Source organism: Pongo pygmaeus, chromosome 9 (assembly GCF_028885625.2).
Source record: "Pongo pygmaeus isolate AG05252 chromosome 9, NHGRI_mPonPyg2-v2.0_pri, whole genome shotgun sequence".
Taxonomy (NCBI): Eukaryota; Metazoa; Chordata; class Mammalia; order Primates; family Hominidae; genus Pongo; species Pongo pygmaeus.
In genome coordinates, this window is record NC_072382.2 from 44686052 (window position 1) to 44710954 (window position 24903).

General features: G+C 37.3%; 1 protein-coding gene across 14 annotated transcripts in view; it reads right to left on the reverse strand.

Moving 5' to 3' along the window:
- Nucleotides 1–24903, reverse strand: part of GAS2 (growth arrest specific 2) — a 180175-nt gene that overhangs the window by 19998 nt on the left and 135274 nt on the right. For 8 of the 14 annotated variants that reach the window (XM_063671054.1, XM_063671051.1, XM_063671048.1 and 5 more), the window contains one exon: nt 21328–21381. The exons of the other annotated variants lie outside the window; for them this stretch is intronic. In XM_063671054.1, coding sequence (XP_063527124.1) covers nt 21328–21381 — 54 coding nt within the window. The remainder of the gene's footprint in view (nt 1–21327; nt 21382–24903) is intronic. 14 annotated transcript variants of the gene reach the window in all.

Consider the following 24903-nt stretch of genomic DNA (forward strand, 5'->3'; position numbering starts at 1 on the left):
AGAACTACTTTCTATTTGTTTAGTCCACCTCTCTCAAATGATATGTGTTTTCTTATGACAAACTATGGCACAAATCTTCAGCTATGTGGATCCCTCAGCCACTTCCTTTTCTTTCTCCAATAACCCACTGTGTGCAATGATATGTTCCTGCTTTAGTATTTCTTTAGTATTTTAGTGTATCTTTACTATTTCAGAATCTTCCCTGCATGTCCATATCACTTCATCTCAGTGAGAAACTGAGTTTTCTGATAAACACCTTCCTGTGCCTTTTGTATTTTAAGCTAAAAAGTGATGTTGAAGGAACGCCAATATTCACTCCTCATTGATAAGTCTAACTTATATTTCCTAATACTTTGTTTTCAATTCAGCTCATCCTCCAGTGATGTGCTTGTTTGTATAAGGGCCTCGTATACAGAACCATTCCTAAGTTGCCAACACTTTGGTTTCATGAAGTCATTGCCTTATCTATAGTATATGTGTAGGGAGGCAACGCTGGCAATAGTGTAACTCATTCTGATTCTGTTCATTCCTTCATTTGTCTTAAAAGCCCTCTTTTCTTGGTTCCAATATCTCTTAAGTTCACCCATATCTCTTTTCTGCCACTTTGTGATTCATTCTCCCTAGTATCTAGCCAGCTTATTATAGTGAGATCAGAAAAAGAAAATTAATTAATGTTAAAGTCACATTAGCGGCCTTCAGATTTTAAGATCCTTCCTCTTTCTTTTCCTGTATATTATGATTAACACATACACTTTAACGGAAATGGATATTCCATCTTTGGCCCATTAGCTTCTAAAAGTAGTTGCGAAAAGCATGTCTGTCAGGTCTTGAAGACCTCAGCACTGAGACCTGAAAACTGAGATGTGCTATCCATCTATACCACAGACCTGGTGGTAATCTCTGATATGTGATGTCAGCACCTAAAAGGCTTGCCTCTCCCTTTATATTTTATTTTTGCCTATTTCTCCATTTAGAGACCCCCCCCCAACCCCTCTACACCTTTTCTAGATCTTTAACTCAGTTTCACAAGAAATTCCATTATCCAGTCTCTCAGCATCTTCACCATAAATTCATTCTCAAATCTCAAATTCACCATTTTTTTCTTCTCTGTCTATCCATTACCCAAACAGGTCTTCAGGAAGGGGATTTAATCTTGCCTAATCTATTCTTTTTCATTTTGAGTTTATTTGATCTCTGATAGCAGCTATTTCTGCTAGAATATCTTCATGTTTGTGGTTTTGTTTTCTATGCTCCCAGTGTTATTTTTATTTCTCCTCTGATGTCCATTTATATAGATGTTTTATTTCCCAATTATCTTTGACACTCTGAAGCAAAAAACGGGTCTTCTCTGCATATACTACATTTCAAATTTCTTATTATAATGTAATTTTAATAATCTATATTATCTATCTATATTTAATAATATACCTTTGTTAAGCTTATTCTAATAAAGGATGCTAAGAAAACATACTGAAAGCCAGGTGTGGTGGCTCACACCTGTAATCCCAGCACTTTGGAAGGCCAAGATGGGAGGATCACTTGAGGGCAGGACTTCAAGACCAGCCTGGCCAACATGGTGAAACCCTGTCTCTACCAAAAATAGCCTGGTGACTGAGCGAGACTCTGTCAAAAAAAAAAAAAAAGAGAGAAAAAGAGAAAAAGAAAACATGAGGATACTTTCAGCCTAGTCTTTGAGGGCAATAGGTTTTGTGAAAGTGTCCTCATTGGAGGAAATGATATGAGCATCAAAGAAAAGTAGAACACTGTTGGATGAAAAAGTATAAAAATGCTTTCCATCCGAGGGAAATCAGGTGCAGAGGGACAGAAATGTAAAGCAGCATGGCTCTGTATACAGCACTGAGTAGTTCACTATTTTTTTTATTATACTTTAAGTTTTAGGGTACATGTGCACAACGTGCAGGTTTGTTAAACACAACTGTGAGAGGGATAGGAGAGGCCAGTCTGAACGCTATTGCAGTGGTCCAGGCTAAAGACGGTTGACTGCACCAGGTGTGGTGTGGCTGCTAGAATGCTTCTCGCAGTGTTCCAATTACCCCACTCTCATCCAGTTTCCCACAGATTTTTGCTATCTTTTTTCAGGGATGGACCACTGATTCACAGATGGAGATCATGCCATTGGCTGTGACATGTGTTAGGTAGGTAGAGTAGGTAGGGGTACACATAACCCATTTAACAGAGGAGAAAAGGGAGACAGAAGGAAAATGTGCTTACCAAATATGTTGTCTCTTTCTAATGACTTCCAGAACAGACTCGGAGAGCCATGTTTATGTATCATACCATGTTAGAAAAATAAACATACTTTCTCATAGTTAATGTGTTATAAGGAACCGTTTACTTGTTTTATAACTCGGTCAGCATTCTGAAGTAAAATATATACCCGTATATCTATATCTCTCTATACAGAGAGATATATATTTCTTTCCTGCTAGTTTCAAAGACTACATTAAAAATATATATCATGGCTGGGCGCGGTGGCTCACGCCTCTAATCCCGGGACTTTGGGAGGCCGAGGCGGGCGGATCACGAGGTCAGGAGGTCGCGACCATTCTGGTTAACGCGGTGAAACCCCGTCTCTACTAAAAAAATACAAAAAAATTAGCCGGGTATGGTGGCGGGCGCCTGTAGTCCCAGCTACTCGGGAGGCTGAGGCAGGAGAATGGCGTGAACCCGAGAGGCGGAGCTTGCAGTGAGCCAAGATCATGCTACTGCACTTCAGCCTGGGCGACAGAGCGACAGTCTGTCTCAAAAAAAAAAAAAAAAAAAAGAATATATATATATATATCTCATATGAGATACACACACACATATATATGTATTATATATGTGTATATATGTATGTATGCCTGTGTATGCGTGCGTGTGTGTGTGTATATATATATATGAAATCTAGGCATACTGCCCCAGGAAATTGAACTTTTTCTACTTCAGCCAATTAACTACAGACTAGCAATTGATTCCCAAAAGTATCTCCATCAAATTAGTGTCAATCCTAATAACAATGACATGGCATAGGATCTTGTACTTCTTCTCTATTATAGTAGTGATCAAGATAATTATACATATAACATATTTGAATTCTTTTCCCACTACACTGATCTACTTTGGGAAATTATGGGTAAATCATCAGTATTTCCCTAGTGACTGCCACAATTCCTGGCACATAGAAGGATTTAAAATATCTATTAAATGATAATTAATAATTACTGAGTAATTACCTAATTGGTAGATACTGTGATATGGACTTTAAATGCAATATCTCATTTAATTTTTACACTTATTTTGTGAAGGAAATACAATAATTATCTCCAGTTTATTGTTGAAGAAAATGGAATTTTAGATTTTAGTATTAATAGACAGTAAATTATTTAATCACAAAATTTAGTAAGTGGCAGAATTGAGATTCAAACTTATACTACTTACTATTATACGATGTTGTCTCTCTCAAATATATAAATGAGGGGATAAGTAATTAAACAGCTTGAATTTGCTGGCAATTCATGAGGCATCACATAAGCTCTGTCCCCAATTAGTACAAACCCTAGACTAATTAAAAATATAAAAATGACTTTTGATCTGTAATTACCATAGTGTGTTTTTTCTATCAGTGGTTCTCAACCCATGAGACATTTGACAATTTCTGGAGACCTTTTTGGTTCTCACAAGTAGGGGCAGTGAGACAAGTGCTTACACTGGCATCTAATGGGTAAAGGCCAGCGATCCAATGAAATCTCCTACAATACACAGGACAGCCCCAGCCCCCGAACAAGGAATCATCTCATTCAAAATATCAAGAGCCTGAGTTTGAAAAATCCTATTCTATATCATGTGATTGTTCATATGAAGAAGTTAAATCATACTGAAACTTTTCCTGTCAAAGGAAGAAAAACATATTTTCATCATATTCTAAATCTCAGTGATAATTTCTTGTTTCTCATGTCTCTTAGGCTCTCCTTTTGGTGTCACTTTTACTACCATGAGCTTAATTAACATGCAAGACTCACAATATAACATTTTTCTATAACATAATAACAGTGCAAATAGAGCAGACATAGTGCTACATTCCTTTTACTTGCAGAGCAAGGTATCTTGCTTAAATACAAACTTAAGGAAACGCACACCATTTCATGTTGCAGAGGCACTCCGACACCTTTCAAAAAGATGAGCTACATGACAAGCAAGAAGCCAATAAACCATTCCACTTAAGCCAGCAGCTATTCAAAATTACATACTCTAAAAAGAAAGGCGAACCAATACACTAACACAAACATATCTCAACCATATTTAAGATCTCTTTCAAAAGAACTAACAAGATACCAAGCTGTTTTTCAACCCTGAATACCTGACATTGAAAGAAACGCCTAGCAAAATAGTAGTTATTGAATCTAAGCACTAGGTGGCAGCAGCACATTAAGTGCGTGGGTTTGTCCCCAAATAAAAATGCAGTGCTGCATTGTTTAAATTCTATCGGAACTAAAGAAGCAAACGTGTTTTTCCCCCAACGCTTCTCACCAGTGACTCCAGTGTATTTTACTGGGCTAAAAACTATTTAGCTGCTCTTTTTCCTTTTTCTTTTTTCTTTTTTTTTTTTTTCGGAATAAATCTACTTGTCACCCCAGCACATGTGTTTCTCTGTGTGAAAGTAACAAATATTTAATGTGCATGTGTGTATGTATACATATATATACACACAACAATTATGTATACATAACTATGTATATGTAGATGAACTGCATATATTGCATATAATTGTATGTTATGCACATTAAATTGATAATAAATACTGAATAATAGGAACAATATTACTTTCTATTGAGCACTTTATCTCATTTAATGCTTCTAACAACCTTATGAAGAAAAATATTTGCTTTCTCCCTTTGCAGTTTAATTGCCAAGGATCAGAGAGATTGAGCAACCTGTCCAGGGTCACACAACATAAATAGCTACAGAGCCTGGATTCACGTCATACATTTCAGAAAACTCTAAGTCTGGGAGCTTTTTGAGAGCAGGAATCTTGTTTCATTAGTGTCTATTCTCTCTCACCAAATATAGACAAATGCTCAATAATGTATTATATCAGTTTTAAGAATAATTGTGTATTTTCATGGTGGTGAGGAAAAAGAATTCATGTGGGGAAATGAAAGTGATTACTGGGATGCATGTTAAAATGTGGATTATCAGGCCTCACTCCAGACAAATGAAATCAGAATTTCTTATGGAGGGTAGTTTTCTAAAAGTTATCCATGTGATTCTAATATGCATTGTTCAGAATCTATAGGGCAGTGACTATCGGAATGAGATTTTAAGTAGTAATAAAAGCCTTTCTCACTTCTTTCTGAAAAGTCCTCAAAAATAAAACTGAAAATACCTAATACCTAACAGTGTGATATTTAGCACTGAAGAAGATACAAGTTTGCACTCACCAACACTGACAATGTCCTACCCATTTGCATCTACTTTTGTGGTCAATTTTGTAACTTCATTGTCAGAGACAGGTATCTATTTTTGTCTATTTCCACACAAGGCCAATATTCATAGAAGTAAATGGTAGATACAATTACAATCATTTCTGTACGACATTGCCGATTATCTTCTAGAAATTCAGCAAATTGTTCAAGACACGTCTTGAGATGTGACTTATTAGTAATACTATCCTATATTACCATTACTGAAAACCAGTCCTTGCATAGTGGACAGTGATAACTTATTTCTGCATGAATATGTGGATAAACGCTTATCTATCCATACATAAGTAGATGAATGGACATAGGACGACTTGTTAGGTAATCAGATATGCAGCTGATCTAATTGGTTAATCTTTAAAAACGCACTTCCAGACATTCTCAGTAATTTTTACCAGTATTTCTATCTGGCCAGTTGTTTTCAAAAATAATAAAGATTGATGGTGACAGCTCGGATGAAGTTCATTTTCACAATTTTTTTTAATCCAACTCATGTAAATGTAAATCTATTTTCAAAAATAAAAGCCTGGTAAGCTTTGTGATTGTTTTAACAGAACTAAGTGATATAATTAAGAACATTTTAAGCTATTCTGAGGTGGATACCACAGAAGCAGAATCTGTTTGTGGACAGATAGAACAATAAAAGGGTAGTTCTCTGCTTGGTTTGCTTTGGATTTTAACCAAAACTCCCCTTAGAAAACTAAGTCCTTTAGAAGTATTTGTCCAAGAAGTATGCCTTGCATTTATTATATCCTTTCATGTTCAGAAACTGTTTCAGATAACTACATATTACTCACAGTCCATATCATCATGAAGGTAGTTCCTGAATGTGCTAATGTTGACATCTTCCAGAATTATAATGCCAGTTCCCTGAAAAAAGTACAGCTATCTATGTTTACAGTTTTTGTCCTATACTTCCTTATAGACTTATAATCCTGAAGAGAGAGACAAGGAAGAGGACACTAGAAAACAATATTTTCAACGAAAGTAGTATATATCTAGGACTTTGAATGGCAAGCAGCTTAGAGCAAAAAACCAAGTGCTGAAGATATAGTTTAAAAAAAGGTAGAAATATGCTTAGCAAAGAGTCCCCCACAAAACTTGTAATTTGCATAAACTGTCAAGGCACAGCTGTGGCGGTGACAAGGGCATTTCCTGATTCCCAAGACATAAGCAAAGTCCTTTAATCAACACATACATTATTCTGTTCTGTATGTAATATTGTTCTTGAATATTAAGCAGCCAGTGATTCAGTACCATCTGGCACTTCCTGGTTAAGCACAGCTCTGATACAGTAAGAATGTGTCAAGAGTCCAGAAAAGCAGTTTCCAATGAGGACAATGCAACAGAGTGAATCAGACAGGCTAGGTAGGAGTGGGAGAAAAGATACACTCTTCCTTCACCCAGGATGAATGGAAAAAGAGGAGGTGGTAGGGCATCAAATGCTTTGTGCCACTGACCTTCTTTTTCCATGCAGACTATAAAGATGCACTTTCTGAGTGCTATGGGGGTATTTTTGTTTTTGTTTTTTATCCCTCAGTAATGATGCAAAGTGTGGGAGAATACATCGGGCTTAGATGACAAAACATCCATGACTCACACAGACCAAACAAGCTATTCTTGGCATTCAGAATCTCTACATTTGGAATATGTCGAGTGTGATGGAGGAATACTGGAATTTTTGCTATCCTTTTTCCTCTTTTTGTCCTCTAAGACTGAAGGTGTCCTTGCAATTTAACCACAGGATTGCCTGTGTCAGGTTTACTGGAACCTTCTGTAGCCATGCCAGAAGATGCAAAGTGGTCTTCAAATGAATCTAAACCATGACATCAGATCTTATAGTTAAAAGCAACAATGAGTTGGGGAAACCAGGTAGAAAGAGAGACAGGAGAAATGTCTCAGAAATGAAAGTGAATGCCTCCACATAGGAATAGAAGACAAAAGATACACAGAGGATTTAGGCTACTTATGAGAACATACTTGTAGGACTGGGTTTGATTCTGAGGCTCACATTGGAGGAAGTATATAGTCAACTTGGAGCATATACAATAAATGTGCATAGGATGGTGAAAAACCTATGAAACCTTGCTTGTGGGGAAAGGCTGAGTGAGCAGCTACCGTTTACACTGTGAGCAATGACTATTATATGCCGGGCTCTTAACGTATAATCACCTGGAAGGCAGTTATTTCTATATCCATTCTATAGATAAGGAAATTTAGAGTCACAGAAGATTCACGCCTTGCCAAACAATACTATGTGTAGCAGACCTGGGGAGGTTGGTATATGATAAGGAATATGAACTATCTGACCTAGAAAGTACCTTGAACTTTAGTTAACTTTACTAGTAACTTACTATCATCAATCCAAAGCTTTCCTTCTCATAGTTGAAGACACAGAACCCTTAAATGATATCATTACTTTCCCAAGATAGTTTATAACAGAAAATACAAACACAGATCAGTTGAGTCTTGACTTCATTCAGCACTGCTTTCCAATTTACAAATTCAACACTATTCCTATCAAACTACCAATCATTTTTCACAGACATAGAAAAAGCTAAAATTCATATGAAACCAAAATGAGTCCAAATAGCCAAAGCAATCCTAAGCAAAAAGAACAATGCCAGAGGAACCATATTACCCAACTTCAAACTATACTACAAGGCTACAGTAACCAAAACAGCATGGTCCTGGTACAGAAACAGAACTATAGACCAATGGAACAGAAGAGAGAACCCAGAAATAAAGCCACACACTCATAAGCAACTGATCTTTGACAAACTTGCCAAAAGTAAGCAATGGGGAAAAGATGCTAATTCAATAAATGCTGCTGGGATGGCTGGCTAAGCATACGCAGAAGAACGAAACTGGACTCCTTCCTTACACATATACAAAAAATAACCCAAGGTGGATTAAAGACTTAAATATGTCTCAAACTGTAAAAATCCTACAAGAAAACCTAGGAAATATCCTTCTTGACATAGGGATTGGAGTAAAAACTCACAAATGGCAAAGGAAGAATTTCCTCTCCTCCCAAAGGGGTGCTAACTCAAAAAAAGTAAGTAAGTGGGATCCTTAAAGGACCAGAGTGAGGCCCTATGCAGGTGTACAAACTACTTCAAAAGTCACTGGAAAACTTGGCCTGGGGAGTGGGGTAACAGGAACAAAAAGCATATGGCAAGTCATAAGGAGCCTTTGCAAAGAAATTATGGCTAAGTCCTCAAGAGCATTGCAATAAAAGTGAAAATTGATAAGTGGGACCAAATTAAACTAAAGAGCTTCTACGAAAGAAGAGAAACTATCAAGGAAGTAAACAGACATGCTACAGAATGGGAGAAAACATTCACAAGTTATGCCTCTGATAAAAGTGTGATATCCAGAATCTATAAAGAACTTAAAGAATTCAACAGGCAAAAAATAAATAGCCCCATTAAAAAGTGAACAAAAGACATGAATAGACATCTCTCAAAAGAAGACAAACAAGTGGCTAACAAACATGAAAAAATGCTCATCATCACTAATCATTAGACAAATGCAAATCAAAGCCATGATGAGATGCTATCTTGTACCAGTCAGAATGGCTTTGTTACATCAAAAAGAAAAGGATGTTGGCAAGGCTGCAGAGAAAAAGGGACATTTACACACTGTTGGTGAGGTATGTAAATTAGTCCAGCCTCTGTAAAGACCAGTTTGGAGATTTCTCAATGAACTAAGAGTTGAACCACTATTTGACCCAGCAATCCCAAGACTGGGTATGTACCTAAAGGAAAATAAATCATTCTACCAAAGGAACACATGCATGTGTATGTTTATTGCAGCACTATTCACAAGAGGAAAGACGTGGAATCATCCTAGGTGGCCATCAGTTGTAGACTGGATAAAGAAAATATGGTACATATATACCATAGTACATATACACTATACGGCCAAAAGAAAAAAAAAAGAACAAAATCACATTATTATTATTATTTTTTTTTGGCAGCAACATGGATGCAGCTGGACGCCATTATTCCTAACTAATACAGGAATAGAAAACAACGTACTGTATGTTCTCACTTATAAGGAAGAGCTAAACTCTGGGTACATGTGGACATAAAGATGAGAACAATAGACACTGGGGACTACTAGATGGGAGAAGGATGTGGGGGCAAGAGCTGAAAAACTCCCTGTTGGATACTATGCTTACTACCTGGATGATGGGTTCAAGTCGTACACCAACCTTAGCATTGGGCAATATAGCTTTGTAACAAACCTACACGTATACTCTCTGATTCTAAAATAAAAGTTGAAAAAGAAAGACAAAACACAGCGCTTTCCAATTGGTTCACAACTAAGGAACCCCTTAAACTTATTTTTCTTTTAAACTTCCGGTTTTGAAAGAAAAATAATGATAATGATGCTACTACTGCTTCTGTTGCTGATGATAACTCTCCATCATTAAGAGGCTAGGCTACTATGTGCCAGTTATGAGCTGGGTGTCCTCTCTAGCTCTCACAACAAATCTGTCTAATTAATATTATTAATCCCCTTTATATAGATGAGGGAATTCATTCCCACAATAGTTGCATAACTTACTCAAAGTGACAAAACAGTCAGTACCAGGGTTCCACCTTAAAATTCCTTCCAATATTTGCATTATTTTTCACACACACCGTGCTGAAAGACTTTATCAGCAAATGTTATTCATTAGTAAATAACTTGGTCCCCATTTTAATTAATAAAAAACATATACATGAAATGCAGAACATCAACTGATTAGGATAAAGAAACAATTTTTATATTAATTTGGCCTAAAGCATGGTATCTGGTGAGTCCATGCAACCTAGCCATTGGTAAAGGTTCAAGTTCCATTGTCCTTTCTAAATCACTGAAATTAGCCTATGAATCCCAATTTTTATAAGCACAAGACCCACGGATCTAGACAGTCCTAGAGGGGAACTGCTTTGTTACATTACAGTATCATAAAAAACAATTCCAAAAAATATTATATTTTTTGGACCTTATAATGTGTTACACCGAGTTCCATAATAAACCTCAGGGAGTTTACCCACATATGTTTAGCTCAAAACACAGACTAACAATTATGATTTTCTTTCAATCAAGGTTCCCAATGAAAATCTATAAGTTGTTAAAGGGGTTACTAATCTCTTCCTATAGAAAGAAAGGCACCATAACCATGCAAGAGGTCATGAGCACTGAACTTTTTTCTCTCAGAGAGAAAAATTACAAAAGAGAAATGATAGATGGTGCTTGCTAGAGATTTTAATTAAACCTGTGAATGAAAAGTCTGAATCAGGCTGAGTGGCAGCTGCACTTATACATGACCTCCTTTAGTAGCAGAGGCGGGAACATGTCAGGAAATAGATATTCTGTGAGAAAAGCCATAATACCCTTGAGTTTCATTTAATCTAACTCTCCACGTGGCCTAGTTCTGAAGGGCCTTCTAGGAGACCCCCCACCCCCACCTCAGTAAATAGCTCAGAATACAAAGAAATCTCCTCTTGGTTGCTAAGTGACAATAAAGTGTGGACCACAGGATGTCTGTAGTGTGTGTGGGCTGTCCCTTGTTTGCCAAAGGACAGCAGACTCTGCCACTCTGCAACTTCCGGTTTTGCTGCAGTAATTAAGCAAGTTGTCTGCCTCTACTCTGATCTGCTTTTTTTCTCAGGTTCTCACCTCTTAATCTATCTAGTTTGGGGGGATGTTATGAGGTCAAATGCCCTAATTCAGAATGCTTTGCTTTGTAAATGGTCAAGATGCTGTGATTATCTTTTTAAAATTTCTGAACCACATTTACTTTGTCATACTTTTTGAAATTTACATAGAAGACTGATTGAATTTAATCCTGAATCCAAGTTAGAATTAAGCTGTTTCCAAGTCAATACATTTCATCAGAAAAACATGTTATTCCTTATAAAAGCCATCTTTTTCTCCATCTTTTTGCCTGAGACACAGAACCACCTTGGACCATATGTGTCTGAGACCTACCACCAGTGATGGCAAAGTATTGAGATGGAGTAACTGAGTCTGTGGGGACTTCGAGGAGCAGAGTCATCAAACCACCCTGGAATTTTATGATGAAGAAACAATCTTTTATCTTCTTTAAGTAACTACTGCTTGATTGGTTTCTGTTACTAATAGAAAATCTTACAATCTTTTTTTTTATCTTTTTTTTTTTTTTTTTTTTTTTGAGACAGAGTCTTGCTCTGTTGCCCAGACAGAGAGACAGTGGTAGGTCTCAGACACATATGGTCCAAGGTGGTTCTGCTCTGTTGCCCAGGCTGGAGTGCAGTGGCACGATTTCAGCTCACTGCAGCCTCTGCCTCCCAGGTTCAAGCAATTCTCCTGCCTCAGGCTTCCAAGTAGCTGGGACTACAAGTGCACGCCGTCACGTCCAGCTGATTTTTGAATTTTTAGTAGAGACGGGGTTTCTCCATGTTGGCCAGGATGGTCTCAATCTCCTGACCTCGTGATCCACCTGCCTCAGCCTTCTAAAGTGCTGGGATTACAGGCATGAGCCACGTCCGGCCCTCATAGCTAATCTCAACCCTAGCTAGTGAAATTACTTTTCTAATTTTCAGAGTTCCCCAACTTCCCAAAATCCTGTATTATGTCTAAACAGTACCTGTTTGTTTTAGCTCAATTCATTTGATAAATAAATATTAAGCAACTCGTATATACTACGCAATGTACTAGAGAGTACACTGCACTGGGAAGAGAGCAACAATCAACTCCGAGTCAACTCTTAAGGTCAAAAGCAGTAAAGAATGGAAGGAAACACAGCAAAGATTATGACATCATGAATGTCATGAAAGAAAATTACAGGGTGCTTGGGATCAGTATCCCTTAACAGGGAAACCTAATCTAACAGTGGCCTAATTTGGGGAGGAAGGTTGGTTGGTTGTAGGACAGGACATTGGGAGTAACCACTAAAAAAAATTAAAATGAGATGTTAGAAAATGGATAGAGAAAGGAGGTACATTCCAGAAAGAGTTACTGTAATACTTCCTTTTTTTTGTTTATTTTTGTTTTTGTTTTTTTGTTTTTTGTTTTTTGACATGGAGTTTCGCTCTTTGTTGCCCAGGCTGGAGTGCAGTGGCATGATCTTGGCTTACGGCAACCATCACCTCCCAGGTTCAAGCAATTTTCCTGTCTCAGCCTCCCAGGTAGCTGGGATTACAGGTGCATGCCACCACACCTGACTAATTTTTAAATTTTTAGTAGAGATGGGGTTTCACCATGTTGGCCAGACTGGTCTGGATCTCCTGATCTCAAGTGATGTGCCTGCCTCGGCCTCCCAAAGTGCTAGGATTACAGGCGTGAGCCACCACGCCCAGCTGAGGCATTGTATTTCAAAAGGCCCTTGAACAAGAAACAACACACTGTGTTGAAAGAAGGGAAGACCAATATGGCTACAGAACAAACAAGAACTCAGATGTAGGTGTAGAGGTGGGCACCATCCCCACATTTTCACTCTATTCTCTATTGTCTCTCCATCATCTCCAAAACTAGGGAGATGGGTACAAAATGAGGGCGATGACTAGGGCTCATGAAGAAAAAAATTCCAAGACCTATTTTTCAGAATTTTTTTGTGGGTGGAGAGATAGAATTTAAACCCACACAACAGAATCAAAGTATCCCCTGATTCTATTTTTTTTCCTTTATTTTAAACCCAAAAAAGAAAAACACTGAAGTGAAAAAAAAAAAAAAAAACTTAATGGGATCATTGTTTTGCCCTAGTTTATATAAGAATGAACAGACCAAACTAAAATATGCAAGTCATCCCTTTCAACAGAACACTTCTTGTTCCCCTCTGTTTCCATTCCTTCTCATTTACAAAAATAAATAAATATATTCCTCTTCAACAGAAGCTGCCTTCTCGGAATTCTGTTTCTTATATAAAGAAATAGTAATGCATTTCACAGAACAAATGCACACATACATAGTTTCAACATTCTTCATGGCACTTGGAAAAGCCTATTAACAGGATTAAATAAGCCATAGAGGACACTAGAGGGCATGTGACCCTTTTAAATCTGCTATGATTTCTACCCACAGACTGACAATTAAGTATTACATCGGTAGGTGTGCATTTCCTAAAAAATCTGCTATACTGCTCCTTAAATAAGCCAGCTTTTGCACTTGCTCTTCCTGTTACCTCTGAACTGCTTTTCCTGCTCTTCGCAAGCCTGGCTCCTTCTCATCATTTACATCTCACTTCAAATATCACTTCCTTGGAGAGGCCATCTCTTGAAGCTTTACCCAAAGTAACCCCTCCTGAACCCTATTATTCTACATTGAATCAAATGTTTCCTTCTAACATTTATTAGAACTCAAAATTACCTGTATATTTGCTTACTGAGAAAGAATCTGTCTCTACCAGAAAATATACTCCTTAACAGCAGGGACCTTGTCTCATTCACCACTCTATTCCCAGGAGCTAGACAATAATTTATGGAATATCGGCTGAATGAATAATCAGCCCTCTAAAAATGAGTAGCATTATAATTCACATTATAGATGAGTCACAGAGATTTTAAATAACTTGATCAAGGTTATATAGCAAGTGGACGGCAGAATCATTTGACCTCAGAAAACTCTTTTAAGCTGGAAAGATTACTTTTCAACTAAATTTTTTTCTAGGGGAGGAGTAATTGGTTTTAAGAAATCACTATTTTCAAAATTCTAGTTTCTTCTTCGCCTCTTCCCTCTATTCCATTAATAGCCAATCAAGTCTACCCTCAAAATACCACTAACATTGTCCATCATTTTCCCATTCTCTCTACAATTTTTGTGAATGCACATAGCATATGAACAACTGAAACAGCCTCCTAATTGGCAGAATTGCCTTTGGTTTCTTTCTGCTCCACCTACAATTGTATATACAAACCTCTGCCAGATTAATTGACTTAAACTTCAATTTACCATGCTATTGTTCAGTATCTCCAATTGGTGTGTAATGACTTCAGGTTAAAATGCCAAAGTTTTTGGCTTTATCAAGGCCCTCCAACAATTGCCCCCAACCTACCTTTCTTACATTATTCCCTGCTGGAATTCTCTGCATAATCTCCAATCAAACTAACTGTACTCATTGCTCGAAGAGCCCTTGAGTTCTTCCTATTCCTCTGCCATGCTTACCCTTTAAAATGGTGCTCTCAAATTAAAATCCCGTGTACTTCTCAGGACACTGGTGAATTTCTACCTTCTCTTTGAAAGCTTTCCAGATAAATCTATATCATATTGATCCTACTTGTCACAGTTCATCAGTGTCTAGAAAAATACCGAGCTCATTATAAGTACTCAGCAAAATTTTGTTGAATGAATATGTACTCTAAATAATGCTGCTTCATGGAACTTTTCATTTTGTCTTATTTTATTTGTGTAATTAACTCTTGAGTCTTTCTTAAACTGATCATTGAGGTCTGAAGCCATGGCTTCTATCCAGTTCCTTATATACAAGAGGTAATGCCTATTGTCTAAGATTATTCCACATGCATCAGCCAAGGGAACCAAATGGCACAGAGTATTGTTTATAAACTTGTACTCTTTAATTTGTTGTATGGCTTAGGATTTAACAACAACTACAGTACACATAAAACAACTAACCCTACAAATCTTAGAGAGATCATTTGAGATTCACAAGTATGCCTCTCCTTTTCCTTCAGCTAATGTTTTCCATATAGGAAGTTTTTATGCATTGTGAAAGAAAATTATCAATCTGAGCCACCTCTTTTTGGACTCCTAGCTGCACTCTCTTTTAACTTTCCTGATCCTCATAAAATGGTAATTCAATAGTTATGACATGCCAACTACAGAAGAATGCCAAGCTGAGAGACCAGTTTAGAAACTAATATATAACACTGTCCACACACTTCAGGTCAGCATACACAAAACATACACTAAACAATGTTACATTTTCTCAAGGCTAAGTGAATCTCATCATTTAATAAATGCCATGGAAATTCAGAGGAAAGTATGAATTAAAGAAGGCTGGAACTTTTGAGAAAGATATTTTCTGAAACTCTCTTCAACTACAGGGCAACAATTATTGAGTCCAGGTACATGTCAGCATGTTCTATATGGTTCCTACCTCCTATAAATGTATAATATGTAACTTAATTTTCTTAGCTTTATATAAAACTTTAAGAGAAAGGTAAATAGATGATAAATAGATGACATTGACAACTTGCTCTTTAATCACTCGGACACTGATTTAACCCAATCACAAAAAAGTCTTGCCCAATCACTCTGGCCAAAGCTGCCACAACTACTGCCTTCCATATTATCCTGTTCTATTTTCTTTATTAGTAGGTAAGATGAATTTCCTTATTTAGTGATCAATGTCAGGGGTCAGCAAACTATATGGTTTATAGAATAAATCTGGCCCATACCTATTTTTGTAAGTACAGTGTTATTGGAACACAGCCACGCAAATTCATTGCTAAAACAATAGAGATAAGTAGTTGTAACAGAAACCATGTACCCCACAAAGCCTAAAACAGTTATATCTGGCCCCCTTGGTCTATGTATTTATTTCTGTCTTCCCACTCCCAGAACATAAAAATGAGACTGTTTTGTTCACTGCTTAATTCATGACACCAGTTCCAGGCACATAGTAGGTACTTACTCTCTGCTACTGAAAATCAACAGGCACAATAGGAGATAAATAAATTGTGTTAACATGTACCCAAAACTCTTAACTCAGCCGTACATCTGGAATCAATACTTTCTGGGTATATTTGTAATGAACTCACGTAAAGAAATTTGTAAATGGCCAAAGAATGCTCTGGAAAGGATCTTGGCCCAAGGAACAGTTTTAATATAATGTCTTGCTCTCTATGAAAGGCTTATTGTAGGCAGAGCCCTATATTTTTTACAGTTCTTCTATACTAAATGAGCCATGTACTAAATTATCAGGCAGACCTGGAACTGAGAATCTGAATAACATCTGGAGAATAAGAGCTTAGGGTAATAAATTTCTAAAAACTTGTTGATAGGAGCACTAGTCTGCGCTTTTTATTAATTTATTTGACTCTTGTCAATTGATATTACCTGGAGGGTTTTTTTTAAATAACAAAACAAACAAACAACTCATTACAGTGGTAAAATGTTAAAATACTATTTCCCATCATTCTCTTTTAGTTTCTGTGAGTAGCCCACAATTTTATTCTACATAAAATTCTCACCAAAGAAACCACTCATTAACAAGCAGAAATTCTGACATTTTGAAACCCAACCAATTCCTCCATGCCAGGCAGATGTATCAGAATAAGCCAAAATCAACATGTTGCTTTTCTGTTATTGTTTGCAGGACAAAGATGAACTTAACAGTGTTTCAATTTTAAATAACCAAAACACCAAGATAGAAAGCCTCACACAGTAGATAATAATATATATACCTGGAATTTCAGGAGGTAGGTCCCCAGAATGAGCTGCCACTCTCTTGACCTACACACTCTCCAAGCCAAAACGGTGGAATGCTAGTCTTTCAACTTTATACCTTTTCAATTCATTATCTGAACTACAGCCTGAATGATTTAAAATGCAATCTACTCATGTTTCTCCTCGTCTAAAAATTATTTAGAATCTTCTTATTGCCTTCAGGAGAAAGCCAAAGCTCTCATAATACAGGTAGCTCTCCATGAGCTGGCTCTGTGTGTCTGCCTGGCATCGTGTCTGTCTTGCTACACCAGCCTCTCGTTGCCCACTCCTCCTTTTGTCCTCAATTCTCAAGGCTGCACTTCTACAGTTCTGATGAGGTCTCACTGTTTCTCTCTCTTCCCCTCATCTCCTCCTCTGTTACTTCTGGGCCTTTTTGTATGCTGTTTCCTTTCTTTCTGATTCTGGTTGAAACACTTTCACTTCTACTTTGTTTAGCCAACATGTGCTTATTCTTTGAGTCTCATCTCAGACATAACTTTCTGCAGATACCCTTTCTTGACTCTTGAAATCCAGATGAACAGAAAAAAAAAAAAAATCATGATAGGTAAACTCTACTGGCAACTTCAACCCCAAATCTAACCATAAGAAATGTACTGCATGAAAGGTTCATGAAAGGAAAATATCTACCTTAACTTTGATGTTAAGTTGATATCTCCTCAAACATAATCTCAGTTCTTAAAGTCAACAGACCAAATACTGCCTTTAGTACTTGCCCAGGCAATTCAGTTTGGGTCTCCCAATCTTCAAGTACTTTGCTACCAAAAAAATCTAGGAGTTGTTACTTTAAGAAAATGCCTTGTTTAAAATGTCATACTAACCACATTTTCATGAAATATAGGTCTTGTTTGGAAAGCCCTTCACTTTAAGAAAATTAGAAAGAGATCATGTTTGAAGAGAAGTCATTTGTAGTAGCTCTAACACCTAGTAATTTGAGAGCGCTCTGGGTTATTTTAGAGAAATACTTGTAACAGAATAAATAAATTTGGAGATCATTGAACATAAAATTGCACAAAAGGCCGGGCGCAGTGGCTCATGCCTGTAATCCCAGGACTTTGGGAGGCTGAGGCGGGCCAGTCGCGTGAGGTCAGGAGTTAGAGACCAGCCTGACCAACATGGTGAAACCCCATGTCTACTAAAAATACAAAAATTAGCCGGGTGTGGTGGCATGCTCCTGTAATCTCAGCTACTTGGGAGGCTGAGACAGGGGAATTGCTTGAACCCGGGAGGCGAAGGTTGCAGTGAGCCGAGATTGTGCCATTGTACTCCAGCCTGGGCAACAAGAGCGAAACTGTTGCAAAATAAAATAAAATTGCACATAAAATAAAAACGGAGCTCTGATGTATTTAACTGGGAATGTCTAGGAAGCGCATGCCAGGTGGGAAGCACATTACGTACGTCGATGCCTCCCTCACTAGCCTCTGGCTATGTGAAAATTGCTGGAATCTAAATGCTTAAAATGGTGTTTGCCACCTTTTTTATAACCTGCTGTGGAAGCGGGGTCAGGAAGGAGATCATGTTGAAATGATGATCAGGTGAAAGAAACTGATCTGAGAAATGCAAACAAAAACAAGTAGAAAGGGCCATCTTGCTTCAGAGAGAAAACATTTCATAGCAAATAAGCCCCAAGGAGAGTGCCAATTCCAGCCCTGCACAGATCTTGGAAGACTTGACGGTGTTCTAAAGAGGAGAGATTAAGACTGAGGTGTGACATGGTGAAATCCCGTCTCTACTAGAAATACAAAATATTAGCCGGGCGTGGTGGCGGGCACCTGTAGTCCCACCTACTCAGGAGGCTGAGGCAAGAGAACGGCGTGAACCCGGGAGGCGGAGCTTGCAGTGAGCCGAGATTACACCTCTGCACTCCAGCCTGCGCAACAGAGCGAGACTCTGTCTCAAAAAAAAAAAAAAAAAAAAAAGATTGAGGTGTGACATTGGACATAAAGAGCAAAGATGACTGGAGCATAAGTCCCATCCTTGGAAAAGTGCTTGAAATTAGGCAGGGAAAACAGGGCCCAGATGTAGGTAATGAGACTCAGGAATGAAGATAGCTTGGCAAGCCTCCTTACCAAAAGTCAGAAGAGCCAGAGGACTGAAGTTACTCTGGGGAATACTGGGAAAGTGAACCGCGACCACAGACAGAAGACTGCAGCCTCTAGGAGGAGGAAGAATTATGAGGTTGGCACTATGGTAGCCTCTGCTGGTCTCCAGGTGTTTCAGCCCTAGGTGCCAAGGTATGATAAAGCCTGAACCTCTTAGCACTCTCCTGGAACTTCCTGAGTTCAAGAGTGGAAGGAGAGATGACCCTAGAAGGGGTTATACCCACTAAAGGCCCCTCTCTTTATTCTAGGACTGAAAAAGAGCCCACTGGTGTAGCTCAGCTCCAAATTATTTCTTTAGGCATTGCAGAGTGTGAAAAATGCAGGAAGCATGCTTTGCTCTTGATTTTACTGCATTTAAACTTTAAGTAGGATAACGCCAATGCTGTCATTCTATATCTGCATTTAGAAAGAAAAACAAATCAAAATGGGGATACCACTGCCAAAACTTAGCAAATTATCCTCCCTCCTTCTACTCATCTCTGGGAAAAGACAGAAGGCAGAGAAAAGGAAAGAAGAGAACTCTGCATGATTTTTAGCCCCTCCAAATAGAGACCTCAACTGCCTTCAAAAAACTATCACACAAACTCCATTACAAACCTCCAACATAAAATCCATGATGCCTATGGAAATCATACTAACTTCAGCGATTTTTTAAAAAAACTTATTCTAAAATAAGAATTATTCCTAGGGTTTTTAGAAAATGCCACCCCATCTCTCTAGTCCAATACACACACCCCTTTAAAAGATACTGATGAAAAGTAAAACAAAAAACAAAAAACAATACTTTTATAAGACACAATGAGAATTGTGGCAATTTAAGTAGTGAAAATAAGAGGTACTAATATTATTTGAAGAAAACCTGTCAGCCACATCTTCCTCTTGAACCAAGTGACACCTGAATAGTGAAAGGAGAAACTTAACACCAGCCAGCAAAAGGGGTTCAATCAACTTTGGTGATGAATGGGGGTCAGGGCTGTCATGGTCAGATTAGCTCCACAGACTTAGGTTTCATGTTCATTTACAAGTAACTTGCTTCATAAGTCTATACAATGCCTTTCAACAGCTCCAAGAAAAGTTATGTCTGGTGTTTCTGCCACACAACTGAGTTATATTTGTATCTTGTATGACACATTTGCAGGTCTGTTGAAGGAATTTTAGAAGTAGATTTTCAGAAACTCACATCTTGTCTCTGTCAATTATTAATGGGGATAATTAAATTATATTGAACTGTCAGAATAATTAATAGTATATGACCAATATTTACATTATTAAGCATTATCTTTACAATGAAACAGAACCTACAAAGAAATTAAATCCTCAAGATTTCTAACAGTTGTTTCAAATAGCACACCCTCTTGTATGTAGTGAATGAATGACAGAATAAATGATGGTTAAGGAAATACATTTAACTGTGCTCTTTTAGAAATCTAAAAATTCTCATAATGTAGTTTCAAGATATGTTCATCTAGTTTTAAGTAGAATTTATAATATGAGGTTTCTCTTATAATTATTTTGTATTTATGTATAACAGACAAGACTTTCTCAAGTAAGCTGTGCTTTCTAGATATAATTATTGATATTTAAAAACTAAAAATGAGCCTGTTTTCCTATGTGCAATGCAACCTCAGTACCTCAAAATCAAGTCCCATTCCATTTCCATCCTCTCTAACTTTCATCATACTGAAGTGTTAAAACATGACTGGTCCATCTGGAAGTTTGGTGTGGTGTCAGGAGCAAAAAATGTGGTGGAGGTCCATGAGGTTCCTTTTGCATTAAACTACAAATGGGAGTAGAATTGAGACATTCTGAAATTATATGGTGTTTCATTTTTTATTCTATAAATGTATTGTTCCAAATACATTGTCTTTCAATGTATTTGGATTTGTTGTATTGTTTTTCAATTGTGTTGTTTTTCAAATGTATTGTTTTTCAATTGTGTTCAACTACATGGTCTTTGAAAGCAAAGACCAAGATGATATTGCATACAGAAGCTAAAACCCAGGTTCATACAAACAATTTTTAACAATAAGCTCAACATTCCTGGAGCACAAGAATTATACTAAGAAAATGACAAATATTATATTACTAGGTTACTGTCTTCTAGCCACCCACAATAGATCTGAGATTTCCATTTTCCAAAAGTATCATGGGAAAAACAAAAGAAGAAACAGTGTTTTAGTACCTCATGAAAAAAAAAAAAGTCAATATTAACTTCTGAGTGCCCAACTTCCCTCATCTGATTGAAGGCCAAGGCACCACAGTGAAAGCAAAGTGGAGATTTGTCCACTAATTATCTAAGTAATTACCTTAAATGTCTGCTTTGCTTTGGCTGTGGAGATATAGTCACAACCATGAAGACCCTACTGAAACAAGAAGATATGAAGTTCATAAAATGCTCTCCGGAAGAAAGGTACATGAACGCCACCTAAAAATGCAAACTGTGATCTTTTGTGACAAGACTAAAGAAAAGCTTTTTGAACGACAATGAGAATAACTATTTCCATATTTTCATATAGTGAAGTTTCATTGCATAGTAATCCATATTAAATGATATTTGAGACATAGATACTCTGAGAATCACAGGCTACGTTGGCTGTTGGCAGTTTAAAATACATATGTTAGAATTATCTCTCTTCTGGGGTTTTAGTCTCCTGTTCCAGTATAAAAGATACCTGTAAGGAAATATTTTTTGCTTAAGATGACAGATATCAAGTCTGTGTCTCAATTCTACAAGAGAAACATATCAGACTCTAGAGAATGTGTAATAAAGTCCTAGAGAAAATTATTAAGTAAATGAAATGTTTAATTTCAGTTTAAAACTTTCTACTTTGGGGGAATATCCTGCTATATTGTTCTGAGTTCCCTCTCACCTCACATGTGTTGGCCCCTTGCTTCCTGTCCAGGCCCTACCATTGCTATTTATTTATTTGTTTATTTAAACTTTACGTAAGTTCCAGGGTAGCTGTGCAGAAAGTGCAGGTTTGTTACATAGGTATACGTGTGCCATGGTATTTTGCTGCACCTATCAAGCTGTCACCTAGGTTTTAAGCCCTGCATGCATTAGCTATTTGTTCCGATGCTCTTCCTCACCTCACCTCCCCTGCTCCCACAGGCCCCAGTGTGTGTTGTTCCCCTGCCCTTGTCCATATGTTCTCATTGTTCAACTCCTACTTATGAGTGAGAACATGTGGTGTTTGGTTTTCTGTTCCTGTGTTAGTTTGCTGAGGATGATGGCTTCTGGTTTCATCCATGTCCCTGCAAAGGATATGACCACATTCCTTTTTTCTGGCTGCATAATATTCCATGCCTACCATTCATTTCAATGGCAAAAACCGCAATTACTTTTGCACCAACCTAATATTTACCCTCAGAAGTTATATGACACAGAAGACACTCTTTTCTACTCTACCACTTTCTTCTGTTGTTGTAATTAAAAATGTAACTTATGTAGCATCTTAAGCTCACAATTAGAGAGATTAACTCAAAATTAGAGATTCCAAACTCACAAGGAGACAGTTTATCTGAAAGGTAATTTGTTGAAAGGCTTTCAATGGGAATCAAAGGATATGTTTCAGATTCTCTGACTAAGCATCAGGAAGACAAAGTCAAGTCATCTTTGGGAAAACTGTTTCCCCTCCCATGATTAGATAGTATTATAGCTGTAATTTTTAAAATTTATTTAAGGCTACTTTCCCTTTTATCTTTAGAATATTTCATCTTCACTTTTTCTCTAGTTGATATATGTATACATGTTATCTATCAGATCTATGAATGCTGTACATGAGGGAAGAGCCTGTTCATGTCTCTGGTGCCAAGATGTCAATTAACATTCAGGTTCATCTGGAATTCTTTCAGTACTTATTGGTGGATTTATTTTTGTTACAAGATGTTGGGGAAATACAGGAGATAAATAAGATCTTCAAGGCTGGACATGTTATTCCTTGCTCTGCTCCTTGGAATGTATGCCCCTACCTGCTTGTCATGTTGGTTGTAGGTTGTTAGAGAAATAGTAGGAGGTATAAGGTGTTTTGTAAACATCACCCTGGGAGAGGAGTTTTGTGACACATATCTTGTGGTTCAATGTGCCTCCTTGGGCAATGCTAAAGCCTACCTTAGGTTAAGTCCTACCAGGTGGACAGGCAATGTGATGTGAATAAAACTGTCTGCCATATGAGTTTCCATACTTTTTCTATTAACCCTGGACCTCATTAGGAACATAAAGAGTTCCTTAAGATCTTAGCATGATTATCAAAATAGAGTCCAGGAATGAGTAACATTAGCATGAATGTTATCATCGGTGGATGATAACAAATTAATGTATTACTTTGTCTGCAAGTTACGGTTCTGGAATGAAATTCTTAGAGACCTTATGCCTAATGCAAAAGCTAGAAGACAAATTTGAAACCAGGCCTGCCTTTTATCTGCCTTTAAATGAGATCTTAGAAAGACTATTCATTGTCTCTGCATTCCCCCATAGTCCATGAAGCTAGACTTTAGGAAAAATATGACAAATGAACTATGTTGGGAGTGAAAGTTAGAGGCTGTGAACCAAGGTATCAGTTTCTGAGAAAAGGAAATAATAAAACATTGGATAGTTCGGCTTAGCAACAACAACAAAAGGTCAGAAAGCCCATTACAAGGTGATGTCTCAAATAATTTGTTCCCACGGAGTTTGTAGTCCCCATAAAACTTGCCTACAACATAAACTAGATCATCAAGTACTCTGGCCTAGATAGAAGGCAGTTTTCCATAATTGGCAAGAGTGTTTGAAGGGCAAGCTGTGAGTGTAGTGCTGAGAGATTAGAAGTTGGCATGAAAAGCTGGTGTGTAAAAGAGATAGTGATGTAAAAGAAAGCTACAATTGGGAGATGAATAACACCTTCATGTAGCGATTTCTTATTGCTGGTGTTTGTTTAAAGAAATAGACAAAATGCCATTAAATACCTTGCCAGGGCTTTTGTTGTCATTTTACTTTGTTGTTGTTGTTTTAATAACATCTGGGATTTCTTTATAAAGAAAATTGAATTATATATCCTTAGGACAATATGTAAACCCAAATTTTCACACACTGCTCCTCCCAAAACCTATATAAAGAGCTCCTTAAGATCTTATTCTGCTTCTAACAAGATGGCAGACTATATCATGAAACACTGTACACCCAGCCTTCAAATGAAAATGTTAATACACCATTTCAGTGAACTAGAAGTTGATGTGAATCAGTAAACCTCTTGCAATGGAAGGACTGGCCGTTTAGATGAAGGCGGTGCCTGCTGGGTCCAGGACCAAGATTATGTGTTTTTACTGAGGTGGTGAAATTCAAAATGTGGAGTATTAAAGGGAAATGCAAGGCAAGCTCTAAAATGACCAGTCATGTAGAAACTTAACTCACTAAGTTTATGAAAAAGATAGCACTAAACAAATGAGTCCTAATTTGTCATAGTGAATCTTGTAACAGCAGCATTTCCACCATGCTTGACTATGTTCAATACAAACTCAAAATGGCCACACTTGCAAAGCATATTTCTTAATGAATCCAGCTACATCCTATTTATGCAACTTGAGCCCATGGGAGAACTATAATTTATATGACAGTTATTTCATAGGTTTTTTTCTTTGGCAGCTAGAAGACTCATCAGTTATTCAAGAACACAACACATTATGCATAATTATTTCATTTCTTTCCCCTTTGCAAAAAAAATCATTCACATATCAGTATAGAACATATAAACCGAGAAATATTCTTGTCAGGATGTCTACAGAAAGTTAAAAGAAAAATCTTACAAACATTGCGAGTAGACATTACTATGTATTGTTTACTTTGTAATTTAGGGAAAACAATGCCAAAATCAAAAACATAGTGAACAACTATTTTCATTTATGTA